Here is a 23,421-nt window from a genome sequence, read left to right on the forward strand (position 1 = left end):
CCTTCTGAATCTGCTTAGTGTATTCATCTCTTGGTCTCCCTCTACGATTTTTACCCTCCAATACTAAATTTGTGATCCCTTGATGCCTCAAAACATGTCCTACCAACCGATCCCTTCTTCTAGTTAAGTTGTGCCACAAACTTCTCTTCTCCCCAATCCTATTCAATACCTCCTCATTAGTTACGTGATCTACCCACCTTATCTTCAGCATTCTTCTGTAGCACCACATTTCGAAAGCTTCTATTCTCTTCTTGTCCAAACTAGTTATCGTCCATGTTTCACTTCCATACATGGCTACACTCCATACAAATACTTTCAGAAACGACTTCCTGACACTTAAATCTATACTCTATGTTAACAAATTCCTCTTCTTGAGAAACGCTTTCCTTGCCATTGCCAGTCTACAGTTTATATCCTCTCTACTTCGACCATCATCGGTTATTTTACTCCCTAAATAGCAAAACTCCTTTACTACTTTAAGTGTCTCATTTCCTAATCTAATTCCCTCAGCATCACCCGACTTAATTTGACTACATTCCATTATCCTCGTTTTGCTTTTGTTGATGTTCATCTTATATCCTCCATTCAAGACACTGTCCATTCCGTTCAACTGCTCTTCCAAGTCCTTTGCTGTCTCTGACAGAATTACAATGTCATCGGCGACTTAAATTAGAAACAGTAAAACCCTGACAGTGATAAAAACCACATTTGGTAGCCTCTGGCTTCTACAATTTCATAATTAATGAAAATGATATTCTAGAAATATACACCAATAAAAGGGACTCCTCAAGTACCAGTAAGTATACCATCATTGTCAATGCAAAATATGTGAAATTTGTGTTTATATTTACATCCGAACTGTATATCCAATACTGCTAATAACCATTTCATGGGCGCATTTTCTGTAGCAACTCAGTCAGGATAATCTTTTTGCTGTCCTATTGGAATTGTGATCAACTGATTATTTTTTGATAATTTTATTTTTGTGATTTAGGACCAAAAACCTGTGGTATGTATGTCATCATGGCACCTTTGTGAGATGATAAAACTATGGTGGTAAATGGATTTCCCACTTCCTCGTTGTGAGCTGTTATGTGTGGCCATTACATATTAAAAAAATAATGAACAATGTTTTCTGTTTTTACTTTGTTTTCTTTTGTTTTATTTAAAAATGATTGTTACTGATATTAACGTTTACTTACCACTATGTGAAAATAATCTTTGAAACTTTATCACGCAATAAAGTTATAAGCTGATACAGGTCACAATGTATATTGCAGAAGCAAAGCAATGTGTTCCAACAACAGTAGTGATCACATGACAAACAGAAACTGATTGTTGTAGCAGTTTTCATACGCCTGATGCAGTGTACTACCACAAGATGTCAAGCATAAACACAGGTGGTAAGACATGTTCCCAAAAGCTTTTCAGTACCACTAAGTTGGTGGTAAATATGCTCCCCAAGGTCCACAAATGACAATAATTTTGCGGTAAGTACACTTCCCAAGTCCCTTCCAGAAACTACTTTGGTGGTAACCATTCTTCCCAAAGCCTGAAGGCTGTATTTCACAACAAACAGACACTACAGCTGGTGCAGAAGACTGCTACTACATGCCAGGAGCATACAGAAGGGGTAACATGTATTGCCTTAAACGCTGTAAAGAAATACATATATTGGGAAGTATATCCCCCACAGTGAAAAGGTTAACACGTTATCAGTGCTGTGGTGGATTGTGTGAAATTAAATTATTACTACTACTACTACTTACTACTACTAATCTTACTCCTACTCTCACTGCTACTACTATTCTTATGTTGACAGTAATTCTAACATGTTCTGATTTTTAAGCATTTGTCCTGAATTTTCGTGCATTATTTTGAAAATGTCCTGAATTTCATTAGAAACAATATGGGAACCCAACTAAACATCCTTTGAGAGCTAGTGGCTCAAGCAGCTTTATTCTAGGTGGTCACATTTAGTTTTTATGTGCATTGCCCCTTTCTTGTGTGTTGGGTGTCTTATGAAATTGATGATGGTAGATGTCTGGGGACAATGTGTGCATAAACTCTTGTTTCAGACTCCAAAACCACTACATAAACACACAACATACTGAAGCAAGCATTTTAGGAAGACATCTTAGGTCAGAGTCAAGATTACACCTGTTTTACTTGTTTTCAAGATGGCAAAGCATTGTTTGACAATGATCCCTATTCAGGATGGCCATCTACTGGCATTACTCCTGAATATGTCATTGCTGTTAAGAACACGATGCTGGTAGATCATAGGCAGACCATCCAGGATGCATGCAACGCCATGGGGCTGTCTCGCAAGAGATGTCGGGGAATTTTGTCCAACAAAAGTGGTGCATGGGCAATTGGTTCCTCCCTCATGACAATGCGAGGTCACACACTGCATAGATTATGCAGGAGTTTTTCGGGAAAAAAAGTGACAGTTGTTCCTTATCTGCAATATTCACCGTACATTTTACTTTTTTATTCCCCAGAATTTAAACTCAGATCAAAAAACTGAAGGTTTCACACAGTTGAGGAGATTTGAACAGAATCACTTGTGGTACTTAAAAGACTTACAAAAAATACATTCCAAGTAGCTTTCAGTTCATGGGAAAACTGCTGGGAGCTGTGCATACACCCCTACTTTTGAAGATGAAGGTGATAAATAAGAAGGAGGTAAATTTTAATTTTATTTATTGGTGTAGCACCTTTTATATCCTATCTTATTCCTGGTCTAGGAAGTGTATCATCTTACTGTCCATTTATTTTAAAAGTAGTCACACATTCTCTTTACAGCTTGTTCTCTTTCACTGGGTGAAAAATCCCCACAATTGTGGGAGCTTCAGATTCATTTTTCTCTCAATATGGAATTATGGATGTGATACAAGTTTGTAAATTTCTATTTTGCTATTTTTATTATACTGTCATTGCATTTTGTACCCTTGTGCATTGATTTAGTGTAAAATTTAGTGGTTGCTGTTTGAAAATGAGTGTCTAGAGAGATGCTGTTAGAGATTTAAGAATGCAGGCAATGGTATATTTCTCAATAAGAGGAACTAAAGATAAAGTTGCTATATTTTATCAAACATTAAGGAAATTATACAGGAAGTGATACGGCACTTTAGAATTTCATATGATCACAGGCTGTTAATACATTGTACTGTTTCTTGGAAGTGTAAATCAGGACAGTGAAACAATATCGAAATTCTTTATTAAAGATATGTAAAAATCTACCATGATGCCTCTCAAAGTTATTTGTATTCTGTCAGTATCATGCAACATTATCAGACTATTTTTTTGTTAATTGGATGATAGAACAATACAAATTAGAAAGAACTCATGAAAATTAAAAGTTAATTCTGCACTTACCATTGTTTCTGTTGTACATTGAATATTATTTTACTAACTATAAAAGAAGTCATTGGAATTGTACAGGCTTGCATAATAATTATTTGAAACACCTAACCAAATGTTAGAAGACACGCATTCGATCACTACGAATATGCTCTAAAATGAAACCAGAATCATTAAGTTTCTGTAACTATATGATTAAACATTCACGATCACACCAGTGTACTTATTATCTTGCATTTTCTGTCTGCGTAGGATGCATGATCCATTTTAATAAATGAGTGTAACCTACTATCAAATCTGCAGAATATGCATGTACCATATTTACATGCTATTAGGTTAGTGACATTCAGATGGATGAGTGATAAGAAAGAAAATTACACCAGCACTCTCATTCCACAGGTTTTAATAATTGCATCATACTGTTCATTGTTGCTAAATAAAATCTTTCATTCACACAGTCAGGTGAATTGTCCCAATGACTACGATGGGTGCTGGTTTTAAGTATGTAATCACTTGCACAAAGGCAGTAAACTCTACCTCTTGGGTGGAGGGGGTTGAGAACATTAGTTTGAAAGAAAGGAAATCTGCAGATTTTTTCCTTCTTGTCTCAAAAATCCAGAATGTCACTTAGGATCCCAGTGATCAAGGGACATAATTGTGACCATTTTTTATTCTTGCTCTAGATCCTTCATCATGTTCCAGTCCACTTCTTTTAAGGGTACTCACATATGCCCTTTACAGCTCTTTCTCCTGAGGTGAGCTTTTGATTTCTCTCTTTGTATTTTACCTATCTTTATTTTATGCTATTGTGTTTTGTACCATTACTCCGTGGTTTGATGTAAATACAATTTCACACATACTATTTGAAAGTGAATATACAGAAAAATATCATCAAAGATTTAAGATTTCAGGAAACAACATAGTCTTCAATAAAATGTATTTCATAATCACCTGGAGCATATGCAGTACTCCTATTAATTGTGTTACAGTTGATACACAAGGAGAATTAAACATCTTCACCGTTCATTTTATTTTTACAAATTGCACACTATCAGAATATTCCATTAGCTCCTGAAGTATAGCAGTAACGGTTAGAATTTTAGTACAAAAGTAACTGCATTATTTTGTCTTAAAACATCATCAGTGATTCATATCATTTCACATAAACATCTAGTCTGCAATTTGTCTCCATACAAAGTCTTTTCTGGCCACACAGGAACCGACCTGTTAATCCTTCACCTTCAGTCTTGTAAATTACACCGGAATTGTTGAGCAGCCTCAGTACAACCAGATCCTACCTTTCCAATAATGTGTATGTTTTTTAAGCACAATCTTCGAACAGTCTTTAAACTAGCTTTGCTGGTATTGACACTTACACACTATTTTTCTTTTGTGTTGCTTCAGTTTTTCCCTAATGGCCATGTCAGAAACTAGTGTAGGAATTTTGGTACAGTTTTCACTAGTAGATAGACTGATTCAAAAGGAAGGTTTGTGTATGTAATTTATCTCCTCTGCACCAGACAAGTCATCCGGCCATAGATATTTAGTTCTCCTTGTGCGAAGCTAGGGCAAGTCACTAGCACTATCTAAGTTGATGCCTGCACCTCACAGTAAATCACAGCATATCAATTTTAAGGCAGAGAACTGCTTTGCATTTGGTACATGTATTTTGTCAGTTAGGCATAAAGTCATCATTAATACCACTCTTACATGCATTGTAAATCATGTAATCTATTGTGAATGAGCTTTGCAAATTATCGTGCACTTGATTCATCATTTTTTTACTGTCAGTGTGGTATGTTTTAATTTGCCTTTAAGTCCTTTACTCCTGTGCAACTATGGACAGAAAACATCTGAGTTTAACACTTTATCTGGAGCTAACAACTGTTTGAAACAAATAAAAATCATTACATAGAGAACTATATATAATCAGAGGACCATTCCTAATCATTACACATCTGGAAACTATCCCTAGCCCAAATTCAAAACCATTTAATTTCATTTTTTATATTCACTAATAACCTCAGGTGAAATTTACCTCTTGAGCTGCTAACATATTTCTACAGTCTTGGTTTGTTTCCCAGTATTTTTAAAAATTCTAAAAGGAGCTACAACTCTCTTTCAGGAGTGGCACTGTCCCTAATAGTAGAACTTATTAAAATATACCCTTCTTCCAAGTAACATACATGCAGAAAGTATGGTAAATGCAGAATGAAATTTCAGAATTCCAACTGAAAGACTGAACATTAGTATACCATTACCACCTTCATTTTTGTAGAGCATATTTGTATCCTTTAACTTACACATCTGTTCCAAATTGTATTTTGTTTTCCAACCAAGCTCTTTTTCTGCCAGGTTTGCATTGGCGTACATGGAAACAATGTCACCAGTACGTCGTTCTCGGATCTCATATGGCACTACTGTTGAAGTGATTGCTTCAAATGTTTTGAGCAGTTGGAGCACTGAAACCCCTTGCCCTGTGCCCAAGTTGTAAGTCTGAAATAAAAAATACATTATGGCATAATACTTACACATCATTTTAACATCATATTTGGGCTGCCACTGCAGCTCTGTTACTGCCAGACTTCCATCACAGACCAGGCTGTCCACATCTCCAACTCTCCTTGGACCCAAAGCATATGGAATGTGTACACCTGTCACTTCCTCAAATTCGTGTACAAGTTCTTTCACGGATAATCCCGTACCCAAACCAAGATTATAAACCTATATAAAAAGTTAGTATTAATCATAGCAGTAATGTACTCCACCAGCTCATGTGTTTGGGTGACATGTACAAGGAAAACAGTGCTGAGGCAATGTCGTAAGTAAATTAATAGTAGTAGTAAAATGGATAAAAAGTGGCACTATCTCACACCATAACATAACGTGATGGGAACCTGAAGGAGCTGCATATTAGCTGAAGCAGTTATAAAATTTGGAGATGTGATTTTGGCTGAATGCTGTTGTGTGTAGTTTCAGCAAAGGCTGATGCTTTTATGAGTTATGTATTAAGGATGGGGACATAGCAGTGTGCAATCAGTATCCTACTACAGTGTTAAGATGACAAATGTAATTGTTGCATTTAAAATTAGGTAGGAGGGAAAAGATTAACTCTGGAAAAATCTTGGTAAAAAGAACCAACACCATTCACATTTCACTGTACGGCATTCTGAAATAATAGTTCTTTCATTCAGCCTGTGAAATTTCACACTTTAAAATAGTTAATGCTCAGTGAGGCTCATTGGTAAAGTGCCAGACTACAAATCCAAATGCCTCGGTTTGACTCGGGGTTAATGCTAGGATTTTTATCTGTCACGTGCCACTTATCAGCTCTGGCAGTATCTGTTAATGTAAAAAATGCTGGGTTATGCCATGGCTCAGAACTCATATTAAAGTGAAAGTCTCCATTAACTGGCTAGGTCAACAGCATACCACTCCTTCAACAGGACCGTGCCTAGTAGAGCTCTGTAGTGTGCAAAACAATCTTCGAATTGATGACTGCATTACTTTTTAGTTTTTTATTGTGAGGCTGTCATTTTACAATATTTTTGCCATCTAATTATTAAAACCAAGACTAATCTATTATTACATGGAAGCTCAGATATCAATAAAGAGTGATAAAATATGCCATACTTAAAAACACTAAGTTATTTCCGGGCCAGCAGTACTCCTCAGTTAGAAACAGGAGGGATGAAAATAATGACAAGAGGACAAAGCTAAGGATAAGGAACTCCTTGTTTCAGCCTGTACAGAGAAAAGAACAGTTACACTTTTCAAAATGATACTGCTGTTAAGAAAATTGTGACAACTGAATGTTATTTCTGATCAAATTATTGATCAGTGCTGTGTCCCCACTTCCCTCTTTCATCCAGTTCATGCAAGCAGGAGACACAAGAAGCCTACTCAGAACAATGTCAGTAAGATAAACCACATGGTTTGCCATCTGCTCTACTATTCACACTTTTTCACTATCGTGATTGAGGGACTGATGAGAGAAAAGAAAGGAGGATGTCAATGAGAAAAATTCGTGGATAAGGAAGAGTAGATGAGATGGGCAATGCTGTGTTTTCTTTCTTGTTCATTCTTTCAGTAAAATGTAGGCTATAAAAATGTTAGCAACTGATAATTTTATGCCCGCACATAATGATGAAGTGAACTGGATTGTAAACAAATAAAGAATTATGCTGAAGAATTTTGTTTATCACAGCATGGAAAAGTTGAGTGAAAAGTCTCCTGGTCCACTTTGTAATGACAAATACATTATTAGTGAGTGATGTGCATAATGTGGAACATAAGCATTTAAAACCTCAAGTTTACATCAAACATTTTTTGCACTGGACACGTTATATGTAAGGTGGAAGTCTGATAATCATCATTGTGGAAAAACCAGTAATGATGTGAAAACATTATTATTATTTCTATTTTTCTCAGACCTTAGGTCTTGTTAAAAATGGAAAGTGACGTGGACCTTCATCAAGCGTGACTTCCTTTTAACTGTACGGTATATGTTATATCGCATTTAGGAACTTTCGGGTGATTGAACATGTATCAATAATAACGGATTTCTGTAGTTGTATGTATAAGTTTGGATGTAGCTGTATTGTGTTGATGTACTGGTGGATATTGTGTGGTATGACTCCTGTAGTTGATAGTATAATTGGTATAATGTCAACTTTATCCTGATGCCACATGTCCTTGACTTCCTCAGCCAGTTGGATGTATTTTTCAATTTTTTCTCCTGTTTTCTTCTGTATATTTGTTGTATTGGGTATGGATATTTCGATTAGTTGTGTTAATTTCTTCTTTTTATTGGTGAGTATGATGTCAAGTTTGTTATGTGGTGTTGTTTTATATGTTATAATGCTTCTGTTCCAGTATAATTTGTATTCATCATTCTCCAGTACATTTTGTGGTGCATACTTGTATGTGGGAACGTGTTGTTTTATTAGTTTATGTTGTATGGCAAGTTGTTGTATTATTTTTGCTACATTGTCATGTCTTCTGGGGTATTCTGTATTTGCTAGTATTGTACATCCGCTTGTGATGTGATCTACTGTTTCTATTTGTTGTTTGCAAAGTCTGCATTTATCTGTTGTGGTATTGGGATCTTTAATAATATGCTTGCTGTAATATCTGGTGTTTATTGTTTGATCCTGTATTGCAATCATGAATCCTTCCGTCTCACTGTATATATTGCCTTTTCTTAACCATGTGTTGGATGCGTCTTGATTGATGTGTGGCTGTGTTAGATGATACGGGTGCTTGCCATGTAGTGTTTTCTTTTTCCAATTTACTTTCTTCATATCTGTTGATGTTATGTGATCTAAAGGGTTGTAGAAGTGGTTATGAAATAGCAGTGGCGAAGCCAATGTATTTATATGAGTGATTGCTTTGTGTATTTTGCTAGTTTCTGCTCGTTCTATAAAGAATTTTCTTAAATTTTCTACCTGTCCATAATGTAGGTTTTTTATGTCGATAAATCCCCCTTCCTCCTTCCTTTCTGCTTAATGTGAATCTTTCTGTTGCTGAATGTATGTGATGTATTCTATATTTGTGGCATTGTGATCGTGTAAGTGTATTGAGTGCTTCTAGGTCTGTGTTACTCCATTTCACTACTCCAAATGAGTAGGTCAATATTGGTATAGCATAAGTATTTATAGCTTTTGTCTTGTTTCTTGCTGTCAATTCTGTTTTCAGTATTTTTGTTAGTCTTTATCTATATTTTTCTTTTAGTTCTTCTTTAATATTTGTATCATCTATTCCTGTTTTTTGTCTGTATGCTAGATATTTATAGGCATCTGTTTTTTCCATCGCTTCTATGCAGTCGCTGTGGTTATCCAATATGTAATCATCTTGTTTAGTGTGTTTTCCCTTGTCTACGCTATTTTTCTTACATTTGTCTGTTCCAAAAGCCATATTTATATCATTGCTGAATACTTCTGTTATCTTTAGTAATTGGTTGAGTTGTTGATTTGTTGCTGCCAGTAGTTTTAGATCATCCATGTATAGCAAATGTGTGATTTTGTGTGGGTATGTTCCAGTAATATTGTATCCATAATTTGTATTATTTAGCATGTTGGATAGTGGGTTCAGAGCAAGGCAGAACCAGAAAGGACTTAATGAGTCTCCTTGGCATATTCCACGCTTAATCTGTATTGGCTGTGATGTGATATTATTTGAATTTGTTTGTATATTAAGTGTGGTTTTCCAATTTTTCATTACTATGTTTAGGAACTGTATCAATTTAGGATCTACTTTGTATATTTCAATATTTGTAGTAACCATGAGTGGGGTACAGTATCAAAAGCTTTTTGGTAATCAATGTATGCGTAGTGTAGTGACCTTTGTTTAGTTTTAGCTTGATATGTCACCTCTGCATCTATTATCAGTTGCTCTTTACATCCTCGTGCTCCTTTGCAACAGCCTTTTTGTTCTTCATTTATAATTTTGTTCTGTGTTGTATGTGTTATTAATTTCTGTGTAATGACTGAAGTTAATATTTTGTATATTGTTGGTAGGCATGTTATGGGGCGATATTTAGCTGGGTTTGCTGTGTCTGCTTGATCTTTAGGTTTCAGATACGTTATTCCATGTGTAAGTGTATCAGGGGATACAATGTAACTGTTAAATAATTTATATCTAAAAACAAAAATGATGTGACTTACCAAACGAAAGCGCTGGCAGGTCGATAGACACACAAACAAACACAAACATACACACAAAATTCAAGCTTTCGCAACCAATGGTTGCTTCATCAGGAAAGAGGGAAGGAGGGGGAAAGACGAAAGGATGTGGGCTTTAAGGGAGAGGGTAAGGTGTCATTCCATTCCCGGGAGCGGAAAGACTTACCCTAGGGGGAAAAAAGGACAGGTATACACTCGCACACACACCCATATCCAAACGCACATACACAGACACAAGCAGGCATTTGCAAAGGCCTAAAGCACCTTTACAAATGTCTGCTTGTGTCTGTGTATGTGCAGTTGGATATGGGTGTGTGTGCGCGCGAGTGTATACCTGTCCTTTTTTCCCCCTAGAGTAAGTCTTTCCGCTCCCGGGATTGGAATTACTCCTTACCCTCTCCCTTAAAGCCCACATCCTTTCGTCTTTCCCTCTCCTTCCCTCTTTCCTGATGAAGCAACCGTTGGTTGCGAAAGCTTGAATTTTGTGTGTATGTTTGTGTTTGTTTGTGTGTCTATCGACCTGCCAGCGCTTTCGTTTGGTAAGTCACATCATCTTTGTTTTTAGATATATTTTTCACACGTGGATGTTTCCCTCTATTATATCCATATTGTTAAATAATTTAGTTAGATGTGAATGTGTTGAGGTGAACTACTTTAGCCAGAAATTTGCTATTTTATCTTTTCAGGGGCTTTCCAATTGTGAGTAGAATTAATTGCTTGGTTGACTTCATGTTGCAAAATTATCACTTCAGGCATCCGCGGTATCATCTTGTATGTGTCTGTTTCTGCTTGTATCCACCGTGCATGCCTGTTATGTTGTACCAGTTTTGACCATATGTTGCTCCAGAAGTGTTCCATGTCTGTTATGCTTGGTGGATTGTCTACTTTAATGTGTGTGTTATCTATTGTTTGGTAAAATCTCTTTTGGTTTGTGTTGAATGGTTGGTTTTGTTTCCTTCTATTTTCACTTTTTTTGTATCTTCTAAGTCATTTGGCCAATGCTTGTAATTTCTGCTTCTTTTCATCTAATTGCTCTATTGCTTCTTGTCGTGAGATTTTACCTAACCTTTTTCGTTTTTTGTCTGATATTTCATTTCTTATAAATTGTGTTAGCTGTCCGATGTCTTTTTTCAGTTTTTCTATTCAGATCTGTAGCTTGTGTTGCCATGCTGGTTTTGTGGGTTTCTTCTGTGTGTTGGTTGGTTCTGATCTCTGTCTAGTGTGTATATTTAGTGTAGTGAGTGCTCCTACATAAACCAGTAGGTGTAACTCTTCCATAGTTGTTTTTTCATTTATTTTGTTGTGTATGATTGTGTTGATAGTTGTCATTGTTGTTTCGACTTGAGGGTTATTTGGTGGTCTATGCAAGAATGGTCTAATGTCTGTATTTGTGTCTTTGTATTCTATATACACTCCTGGAAATGGAAAAAAGAACACATTGACACCGGTGTGTCAGACACACCATACTTGCTCCGGACACTGCGAGAGGGCTGTACAAGCAATGATCACACGCACGGCACAGCGGACACACCAGGAACCGCGGTGTTGGCCGTCGAATGGCGCTAGCTGCGCAGCATTTGTGCACCGCCGCCGTCAGTGTCAGCCAGTTTGCCGTGGCATACGGAGCTCCATCGCAGTCTTTAACACTGGTAGCATGCCGCGACAGCGTGGACGTGAACCGTATGTGCAGTTGACGGACTTTGAGCGAGGGCGTATAGTGGGCATGCGGGAGGCCGGGTGGACGTACCGCCGAATTGCTCAACACGTGGGGCGTGAGGTCTCCACAGTACATCGATGTTGTTGCCAGTGGTCGGCGGAAGGTGCACGTGCCCGTCGACCTGGGACCGGACCGCAGCGACGCACGGATGCACGCCAAGACCGTAGGATCCTACGCAGTGCCGTAGGGGACCGCACCGCCACTTCCCAGCAAATTAGGGACACTGTTGCTCCTGGGGTATCGGCGAGGACCATTCGCAACCGTCTCCATGAAGCTGGGCTACGGTCCCACACACCGTTAGGCCGTCTTCCGCTCACGCCCCAACATCGTGCAGCCCGCCTCCAGTGGTGTCGCGACAGGCGTGAATGGAGGGACGAATGGAGACGTGTCGTCTTCAGCGATGAGAGTCGCTTCTGCCTTGGTGCCAATGATGGTCGTATGCGTGTTTGGCGCCGTGCAGGTGAGCGCCACAATCAGGACTGCATACGACCGAGGCACACAGGGCCAACACCCGGCGTCATGGTGTGGGGAGCGATCTCCTACACTGGCCGTACACCACTGGTGATCGTCGAGGGGACACTGAATAGTGCACGGTACATCCAAACCGTCATCGAACCCATCGTTCTACCATTCCTAGACCGGCAAGGGAACTTGCTGTTCCAACAGGACAATGCACGTCCGCATGTATCCCGTGCCACCCAACGTGCTCTAGAAGGTGTAAGTCAACTACCCTGGCCAGCAAGATCTCCGGATCTGTCCCCCATTGAGCATGTTTGGGACTGGATGAAGCGTCGTCTCACGCGGTCTGCACGTCCAGCACGAACGCTGGTCCAACTGAGGCGCCAGGTGGAAGTGGCATGGCAAGCCGTTCCACAGGACTACATCCAGCATCTCTACGATCGTCTCCATGGGAGAATAGCAGCCTGCATTGCTGCGAAAGGTGGATATACACTGTACTAGTGCCGACATTGTGCATGCTCTGTTGCCTGTGTCTATGTGCCTGTGGTTCTGTCAGTGTGATCATGTGATGTATCTGACCCCAGGAATGTGTCAATAAAGTTTCCCCTTCCTGGGACAATGAATTCACGGTGTTCTTATTTCAATTTCCAGGAGTGTATGTCAGCTGAAATTTTTCTTCTATATCTAACATGTGTGTCACTTCATGTTCTATTTGTGCTTGTTCTGGTGGCTGTCTTAAGATGTTGTTTTCCTCTGATTGTTTAATTGACGCGTTTTGTTCTTTGTTTGTTTTCTCTGGGATGATTGAGTCCGTTACTGTATTTTCTTCTTCTTCTGATTGCACATTATTTTGTTCTAGTATTTGTTGTACTTGTTGTTTGATGTTTTCTAATTCTGACTGGGGTATCCTGTTATTTTTGATTATTACACGGATCTGATCAGCTAGTCGTTGTTCTGTTAAAAATTTTAATTCCGGGTATCTGGTAATAAATGTTGTGTATACTTGTTATCTGTATCCAGTTGTATTGGTTCCTAGGTTTGTTGCTTGGTAGTAACAGAACATGAGGTGTCGATTAACTTCATCTGACCATCTCATCCTCTGTCTTTGTTTTCCTTCTAGGATGGTTGCAGGAAGCATATCCTGCAAAACACCTCTATTTGGATTTAAATCATTTTCCAGTTGGCTAGCAGTGTCGTTACCATTGTGGGCGGGCATAGTGTTCAAGCGTCGTCCCCGACCATGACGGCGCTTGACCGAGGCTTCTTTAGTTCTGTCCTGAACCAAGTAATCACACTAAAAGGGGGGTTAGCCCTATTAGTGGTTTGTTCTTTTTGTCGCCTTTTACAACTGGCAGAACATATTATTATTATTATTATTATTATTATTATTATTATTATTATTATTATTATTATTAACAATTTAATAAAAAATTTCTCTTGTGGTAAAATACTAAATTACTAATTCCTCATTTCAATAATAAGTACCTGTACCCTTTACTACTTAAAGAAAAACTTTGAAAAGGTGACTTGGTTGTGAACACTCATTTGTATCCAATGCCAATTTGTTAAGTTCCCAGCAATGTAAGCATTATTACGCATTTTGATGGTAATCTTACTTTTAACCTTAGATGTTCCTTGTTTAGTTTGTCCAGGGCTGCGACATGCCCAGATGCTAAGTCCATTACATGTATGTAATCTCGTACCCCTGAAACAAAGGTTTATTTTCAATTCTAATTCTGGAAGTGAGGGTTGTGATGAGAAATAGGGAATAATGCACACATTTATTTACTTATTTATTTTTATTATGACTTCAGAAGTGTTAAAATTAACATTAAAACTAATATAATATTAATAATTGATGACTAAGATGATGTGAGATACCAAATAAGTTGATCTTATACTGCAAGTTCAACTTTCAGTAGGAAAATTAAGAAAACAGTGCAGATGGTTGCTGAACTGGCAGAAGAGTGAGCGAGATCTCTGTCTCTATACATATAAAATTAATTTGAGTACAGTTGACTTGCATTATTTTAACAATCGCACAATGTCCATTAATCTTCAAAAAAATAGGTCAGTAACTTACTTAGACTCATACCTGTTTTTACCAAGTTGTACAAATGGGAAATGACTGACTTTTCCGTCTACAAATTCACAACTGATGGTGACTACATGACTGACTGGCAGAGATTCACAGTGGCTGAGCCATTAGCTATGACTTAATGAACATGACTAACTTGACAAGAACCAACTGTCATTCTCCACTATTTTTCATTGAAGACTTATGTAGGAATTTTTATTAATTATTTTCAAAATTTTAAAATACAGAGTAATTATATTTTAAATGATGACATAAAAGACAAATTACAGGCAATATTTATACTCATTTGGAAATGAATGTTATTTTGTTTTACTATTGGCTGCATATTTTTTTCAGTTGTGGATTTCTTCTGCGTTTTCTAACAAAGCCCTCCGAGATTATTCCATATGCAATCTTATTATTGAAATATTTCTTCCACTAACTTATTTTCTCAGTAATTTTATACACTTAACAACAGACTATAAAACTGTACAGCCAGATTTCTTGAAGGATTTACACTCTTCAATTTGTAGAATATTGTATTGTTTCTGAAAACAAGTTTGGATGGCAATATTTCTGAAGAAGTAAAAGTTTGAAGCAAGACAGTGTTCATTGCATAAAAGAAAAAGCAGTGCTTCAAATCCTCCAACAGCAAATACATATTAGCAGGGTCAAAGTATTGAGTGCATGTGTTGTAATCTTATGAATATTCGTTTAAGTAGAAGTTCTGTAAAAATATTTATAACACAGTCATCTACCATATGGAAATTATACTGTAAGTAGAGATGGGAATTTGATTCAATTGAGATTTCTGAGAAAAATAGCCAAATTCTCAAGGATCTTGTCAAGTACCTAATGATGTATTGTCACCACGAAAAATAAAATTAAAAATATGATTTATTCCTCTCTAAATGAAAACAGAACTTTTTACTTCCTAAAGATTATTTGTTTCCTGATTTCCTTTATATTTGTCCAGAGATGCAGCCCAAATGTGTGCAATAATTGCAACACTTATGAAATATGAAGGTGGGTCATTGCTAATTTGGGGTCATAATTAGTCTGGCTACAGTCAAAAACCTGAAGTTTACTGCAAGAGTAACATTCAACATCATGTATTGATACACTGAAGGCAAATGTGTATGAGTGCAAAAGATACTAGGTTTGAATCAGAGACAGTACTCTCCACCACACACCATATGTTGGTTTGCAAAGTATAGATGTAGATGAAAACAAATTTGTCCTCCAGCAGGGCACTCCAGTCTAGATTATCAGTTATGTTAAAAATTTAGAATGCTGGACTAAAAACCATCATACTACAAATACAAGTGATGTGAAAACTGACTTGTGTGTAAAAATTTTAATTCTTGCCAATCATTATACCTGTTCCATCCACCGTGTCATAATCACCACCAAAAATGGTAAGGCTCTCTTTGTTGCCAATGGCAACTTGTGCCATATATGGCATCAAATTGGTAAATGCTTTAGTAGGATCTTCACCAATTAATCCTGATGGATGTGCACCAACAGGATTGAAATATCGTAGTGATATAATATTCCAGTTCTGCAAAATTATATAATTATATATTTTGTTGTAATTCAAATTTTTGTAATAGTTCAATATAAAACACAAAAAACAAATGTTCATGAACACAGTGAGAAATATACTGTGAGGCAAGTGGAATTTCTAGAAAAAACAAGTCTCATGAAAATGAAAGAGAGTGTCTAACCTACCACAGTCCAGTTTTTAAATAAGACTTGATTAATTTGAAAAGTAATCTTACTTATGCATGGTGACTTGTTTACAGTTAATGATAACATTCATTTTACATTGCTTTTTAGTGCATTATTTCAAGATTCATTGCATTTTGTTCTTAGTATTTAGTCTTCACTCCTACTAATGACATGTTTCTAAACAGCTCCTGGTTTATGATTATTGTTATATAAACTATGAAATATTTCAGTCATTATTACCTTTTCTGCTGCACTTATATCCTTCAGCATTTCCTCAATGAAATATTTTGTCCGTCCATAAACATTTGTGACTTCACCTGTTGGGTGCTCTTCTGTTATTGGTAAATACTCTGGATTACCATACACAGTGCATGAGCTTGAGAATACCAGTTGGTAACAGTTATTTTGTTTCATAACCTGTAACATAAAATGTTTGTTCACTTTTGTTTTAGTTGCTTAATGTGACAGCCTTCTTACAAAGTGTATTTCACTCACCCTCTCAGCATTTATAATACATTAAAAAACAACAAAATAAATCTGTCTATTAAACCCATAAGGCTAATGAAGCTCAAAACTTTTGACTTATAACAGAGACAATTGTAAGGTAGGAACTTTTTAGGGTTTAACATCCACTTGATGTCGGAGATTACGCACAAGCTGAAACTGGAGTAAGAAACTGGTAGTGTCCTTTTCAAAAGAGCTATTCTGACCTTGTCGTAAGTGATTTAAAGACACAATCAGAAACCTAAATCTGGGTGGCCAGACAGTGATTTGAACGTCTTGTCTTCTTGGATATACATTGAGTTTCAACCACTGTGTCACCTCATTCAGTGGGATAACAACATTGAAATAGCAGACTGTAATACAAGTAATACTTGTGTGGATTAGAGATGGGCAAAACATTCTTTTCAGAGATTGTCTCATAACTGCTCACTCAATAGAATGAACTAGCTCTTCTCCATGACTCACTACTGAATCTACAGTAAAAGGAAACCACTTTGCCTCTTTAATTCAGTTATCATACCTCTAAGTTCATCTCATGTGAAAGATCATAGAAAGGGAAGTAATATGCTTGTGTTATTCCCCTAGTAGTTTTGAGATTTAAATGTTCTCCATTTCATCCACTGCAAAAATTAAAAATATTACAACAAAATCCTAAATATTTTTATTGAGAGGGAAAATTTTAAAATTAAGACTGAATCATGTTCTGTTTTCATACTTTTATTGCAGATGAGATACAACATATGAAATATAATATAATTTTAATTAATTTAAGTATCTACAGTTGTCATTTACAATCAGCATGACAATATATGTATCCAAGAAGGAAAAATTCAACTATATTATGACATATACAAGTTATACAGGTAAAGTGCTGTATTTGTGACTGCAGTGAAGTCTGATTAACACCAAATACATTTTGCTTTATTCTAAAGCATATTCAGTGGCCATTTTTTTTCTCTTGTGACATTCTTCTACACACATGATGGATTTCAACACACAGCATTTTCACTAACAATATATGCAATGTTTTCATGCTGTGAAGAACCACTGACATCATGCAAACAAAGATAAAATATTTGTGGCTTATAAATAAAAATGGATCTGTCTTACAGGGAGTCAGTTTCTTTTGTCAGTGCACATTTGTCCTGCGTTTGAAAAGATACACTCACAGGGCATTGCCATAGTTGAAATCTACAATATTTTCAGAACCAGTTGGTTTATTGTTGAGTACAGCAATTCTCTGCTTTCCCATCAGTTTAAGGAATTGCGGTTTCTAGGCAAATATTCCCCAGGTAAATATTTGTGTATTTCAACATTAGTTGCACCTCAAAAAACTATCCAATCTCCTGGTTTCCCACCTCCGGAAAGGCAACTCACTCACCCTCCACAACCTTTCTAGCAAACACCAATCTCCTCTCATTGCACACAGATCCAGTCTCTCCCATCTACTCAATATCCCACTTCCAGCTCCATTCCCCCCCAAAACCTCAAAATTCTAATCAACAAAATCTGGAACCACAACACCCTAATTCAGTAGTTAACCTTTCCTCCAAACCTCTCTCCTAATCCAAAACCTCTGTCCTATCCAAAGGCCTCACCTTCAGCCCTACTCCCAGATTCAACCAAACAGCCCTCGTCAAAGATTTACTGTCCTACACTCGTACTCTCTGCTGGAAATATCACTTGGCCACGAAGAAAAATAATCCTAATCCTACACCTAATGATCCAACTCCCCAAGACACTATCCAAATTGAACCCTGCCTGGAACAGTTCTGTCCTCCGTCACAGTGGGACCCACCTCCTCTTCCTCAAAATCACCCTCTTCAAACCTTCCAGGAATTTCTCACTTCCAGCCTTGCCTCTCAATCCTCCTTGAAAAACCTTAATCCTACTCCCAACATCACCACAGCTGAAGCCCAGGCTATCCGTGATCTGAAGGCTGACCGATCCATCGTCATTCTTCCAGCGGACAAGGGTTCCACGACTGTGGTACTTGATCGTCGGGAGTATGTGGCTGAGGGACTGCTTCAGCTTTCAGACAACACTACATACAAAGTTTGCCAAGGTAATCCCATTCCTGATGTCCAGGCGGAGCTTCAAGGAATCCTCAGAACCTTAAGCCCCCTACAAAACATTTCACCTGACTCCATCAACCTCCTGACCCCACTGACACCCCGCACCCTTACCTTCTACCTACTTCCTAAAATTCACACCTGACAGTTGTTAATCATTATTTGAATTTTGAAAGAGTAAGCTTTTACTTGTATGTTTTGTCATGCAACTATTGCTACACCAATAGCCAGTTGAGATTTATGAAGACATGTGCACCAAGTGACATGGGAACTGGGAGAATGACTAATTCCCTGGGAAGGCAACATTTGCAAGGCAGAGCTCTCACCATGAATATCCTCCTTAACAGGAGCACATGCACATGTAGTGTTTCCTCACTCACTCAAACCTCAATCAACTTCATTTCCTGTTATTATAGCTTATCAGTATTGCTCTGAGTTTGTGGACATGCAATCTTTCTTTCCTTATGCACTACACATTGTTCACAAGCACTAAAAGCCAAAATATTCTAGCTAGAGAAGTATAAGTTTGATTTTGCATTTTTGTCATATAGGTACTGTACTGTATTTAAGTTTTCAGTGATGTCTTTTTAAGATTTTACTTTCTTTCTTAGATGTTCATGTTTAACATTTATTTTTTTAGATTTGTTTGTCAAACTAAAGGAAAACAGGAAAGTGCATGCTCCATTTGTATGAGCAAATGTTACAAATTTTTGTAACTGCAAGCACGTATTATCCAACAAAGATGTTACCTGTCTTTCGAAAACCCCTGCATGCTGATGTCATACACTACAGTAGCTCTAAGATGGTTACATACAGAATGAGATTTCTTATAGAAAAATATAGTGATTTTAAATTAATCAACCTCTTTGTAATTTCAGTTCCAACCTCCTTTTAAGTTTTACATTACTCTGGTTAATTTTGTAACTCACTTTACACATGCTTTATATTGTTCTTACATAATTTTCTTAACATTTTCAGGTCGCTTTAGGTCATAAACAATTTGGGTAATTTTTCATATTCATGAGCTAAATGAATCCTCACTAGGGGTAGTTGCCCTCCACTGCCCCTCCTCTCCCTCTCCCCCCCCCCCCTCCCACCCCCTGCAGATGCACTTGGAGCTATAATACTCTGTCATGGACTGTGTGGAACTATAAGTGATACAGTAAATTGTTTGGATAATCAGGAGACCGAGTAATAAGAAAAAAATAATTGTTATATGACACACACACACACACACACACACACACACACACACACACACACCAGGTACACATGACACAGCTCAGCTGACATGTAGCTTTTAAGTACATCACAGTTTGTTCTTACAGTGTTCTTACCTCCCTGTACTGTATCTCCATCCCATTGCCTGCCTTCAGTGAGTTAGTCTCTCGACAGGCATGCTGCAATTATTTCTTTATCCATCATCATACCATAACAACTATTTATTGCTATCTTTCATCAGCCAACTGATATTTTGATATCAGAGTCTCAACTTCCACGTGTTCTTTTGAACATTTGTAAAAATGGTAATGCAAAGTCCTGGTGGAATTTAACTTAAGGGGCTCCGGAAAGGCTCAAAATCATGAAAAGTTCAATTTTTACTTTTTTGCGTTTTCTGAATCTGCAGACCTTTTAATAGATATATAATTTATTCAATTCCGAATACTACAACTATTTTTAAATTTTTTTTGAAATGTGTTCTACATGGGCGTGACCCACTGTGGCGCTGTTAAACTGCTGTCAAATGGTGTTATTATTAACGTCCGTGTTCATCAGGTACATTTTAGTGATTTGAGATAAAGTATGTGTTGTGGCTAACCTGTGATGGTTCAATATATATCGCTGGTGTGATTGTCGATTGTTTCATGTTTATTTACTTTGTCGTTATCTCGAAAATATTCGTAATTAATTCTGTTTCTTGAGTCTCTGTTTTGTTGAAGTATAATAATAGTAAAAGTAAAGTTATTATAAATCCTCTGAAGGCTTTTAAGAAAAGGAGAAATGTTGGAAAGCCAAAGGTATGTGTTATTACTGTAAACAATAAAGACGATAACCAAGTGAGTGAACCTAACCTTTCAAGTACACCTGCCCATAGCAGTCAAAGTGGGAAAGAAAATACTTCACAGAAGAAGCTTGGTTCAATGAGTGAAAACTATGAATGTTTTATGGGCGAATCGGATGTGAATGAAATATTTGATATGTCGGTTTTCAAAGGAATTTTTTCAAACTGTGTAAAATGTATTCATTGTAGTGAAGTTGGTCTGGAACTCTCCATAATAAAGCACGTAGGACTTGCTAGTGAAATACAACTGAAATGTGATAAATGTTCATACAGTGTTGCAGTAACTGCAACTGAAGAAAATGGTAGCAAAATCTACGAACACAACAACGAGCGATGCTTGCTTTAGACAAGGAACGCCTTCGGGCTGCAGACAGGGCTGTAAAAAGTCTAGAAATACAAGCAAGAGTAAACAGGAGGAGGAACAAGAGGAAGCAGGAGGAGGAGTTTGCAGAGGATGAAGATAATCCATCCTATGGACCTGGAATGCACTAAAAAGTTAATCCAATCTTGTTGCTCAATTCCCAAAACTTTTATTTTCTCATACTAATTACATGTTTTCTAAGGATCTTCCAAATATATTTGTTTCAAACTTTCAGTAAATGTTACACAGTACCTTCTGCATAATTTAACAGAGCCTTTTTCCAAAAAACTATATATTTTTGAATATATAAATAAAAAATTGCAAAAAAATGTTGTGAATTTTCATTACAATTGAAAAAAATCATCTTTAATAACTGAACTAAAATTTTGTAAAATCTCTGTGTTAAGTTGTAGCCCATATTCCAATAAATAATCTGTAAAAAGTTCAACTTCCTACCTCAAATACTTTGTGAGGAAAGATGTAATTTATAAGCATTATTTTAACATTGCAAGTATAGGGCGTTCCGGAGCCCCTTAAAGGGTAAAGGTAACAACTAACTGAACAGCAGAAGTGCCAAGTTCTCAAATGATACAAACAAGACAGAGAACTTTGCTAACTTTTGAATACATGGTCTGGGAAAATGACAGAACAGCCAATTATGTTCCCATGCTTGGAAGTGTGTTAATCATTGTGCCATTAGCTGTTATATTACTCTTAACATACAGTTTAGTTTCTTGTATGAAAGTAATTTAAAAATTTGTCCTGGAACTTTTAGTCAGCCAAGATGACTACTCACTCTAATGCTGCAGCAGATCCTTCATATCTTCATATCTACTGTGTTTATGTTATTCTCTACCTTCAGCTGTTTTACCTTGATACCTGAGGCTCTCTGGCAGTTCAGGAGTAGTTGCTCTGCAGTAGGGTGAGCAACAATTGTAGGCACTGGAGAGACTTTGCCCGACTTGACTTTAAAGACATGTTGCCCAGTAATGAGCCACTGTTGTGCATTGGCAGGCAGCTAACTAGCTTTGACACAGAGGCTAGAGATAGAGCTTGTCATCTCAGTGTGGTAGTGCAGATCTCATAGCAGTGCAAAATAAAGGGATCAGAACAGTGAAGTGGTTTAATATAAAATTATCACTGTTAGCTGGTTGGCTTAATGTGAATAAAAATTTAAGGGTTAACTTCAGCACTGAGGAAAGCAGTACAGGATTTGGAAAAAAATGTGTGATTTCTTGTGTCATAATAGTTAGTTCTTTCCAGGAAAACAATACAAATGTTACAGTCTCAAGTGCAGAATCAGTCAACTGTAGACTTGTGGTGCAATAGCTGTGTTATACTGACCATTTTGGTATCGCAGGTTGCAGGAGAGGAGGGGTTGGGGTGCAGGGAGTCGGGAGAGGACAGAGTGTCTAACCACAGTGTCTTTAACAGAAACACACAATGATAAGAGAAACAAAAATGGCCTTGTGGCTTACCAGGCAATTGTTTGGCTATAAATACAAAGTGTTCGATCATCAATGAGCCCTAGGACTTTCTGTCCCTTATCACTTCTTTAACCTCTTTAAACAATTTTGTAAAGTTGCACCATGGTTCAGAGCAAACATTAAATTGTAAGTTCCCTGATAAAGTGCTGGATTTTATTTCAGGATTGAGGACAACCTTCCTTTAGAAGGCTGAATGGGAAGGTCAGACATCCAAACATCAGACCAGAGTATTAGTAATATTCTTTAGGTAAATCATAAGTCAAAGATAGGAGCCATAATTTCAAAATGTGTATCATGTTTTAAATCATTAATATTTACAGGGAGCTACTTTTCAAAAATTAAAGAGAGCTTACCTCAAGTAGGTTGATAGTCCCGACAATGTTATTTTTGTAATATAGCAGTGGAACTTGCATTGATTCTCCAACTGCTTTCATTGATGCAAAATGAATAACACAGTCAATCTTGTGCTGGAAAGATAAAATTTAAGTCTTCATACATGAAAATTAATCAGCAACTTTATAAAATTTCAGCTTTCTATGCATCTACTACTAGTCTGACCTGCCACAAAACATGAAATTATGATTACGGTTGTGTACATACAGAAAAGAATAAACCAACATTAAACTTTTACTGTTGCAGGTAAAAGAAATTTTGGTCTTCCAGGTTTTATATTAGCAATAAATTTTAACCACATGCAGAAAAGAGTGAAAAAGAGAAGATTGCAAATGTAATGGTAAATAACAAAATTTTTAGTTATCTAGTTTTATGCCTATATTTGTGTCTCAATTTGTGCAGATAGGCTGATTAAATCTACCTGTACTGAATGTTTTGTGGATATAATGTTACACATACAACATACTGGGAATTTTTCAATAGATATTGCTACCACCAGAAAATTGTTT

At 37.0% G+C, this 23,421-nt stretch overlaps 1 protein-coding gene across 3 annotated transcripts in view; it reads right to left on the reverse strand.

Annotated features, from left to right (window-relative positions):
• Positions 1 to 23,421, reverse strand: part of LOC126190800 (UDP-glucose 4-epimerase-like) — a 40,789-nt gene that overhangs the window by 9,568 nt on the left and 7,800 nt on the right. For 2 of the 3 annotated variants that reach the window (XM_049931351.1, XM_049931350.1), the window contains exons 3-7: positions 22,873 to 22,986; positions 16,274 to 16,450; positions 15,683 to 15,863; positions 13,842 to 13,930; positions 5,670 to 5,862 (exon numbers count right to left, since the gene is read on the reverse strand). In XM_049931351.1, the coding sequence (XP_049787308.1) occupies positions 5,670 to 5,862; positions 13,842 to 13,930; positions 15,683 to 15,863; positions 16,274 to 16,450; positions 22,873 to 22,986 (754 nt within the window). Of the gene's footprint in view, positions 1 to 5,669; positions 5,863 to 5,897; positions 6,091 to 13,841; positions 13,931 to 15,682; positions 15,864 to 16,273; positions 16,451 to 22,872; positions 22,987 to 23,421 lie in introns of all 3 variants that reach the window. The other variant, XM_049931352.1, reaches the window with a different exon arrangement.

Source organism: Schistocerca cancellata, chromosome 6 (genome assembly GCF_023864275.1).
Source record: "Schistocerca cancellata isolate TAMUIC-IGC-003103 chromosome 6, iqSchCanc2.1, whole genome shotgun sequence".
Taxonomy (NCBI): Eukaryota; Metazoa; Arthropoda; class Insecta; order Orthoptera; family Acrididae; genus Schistocerca; species Schistocerca cancellata.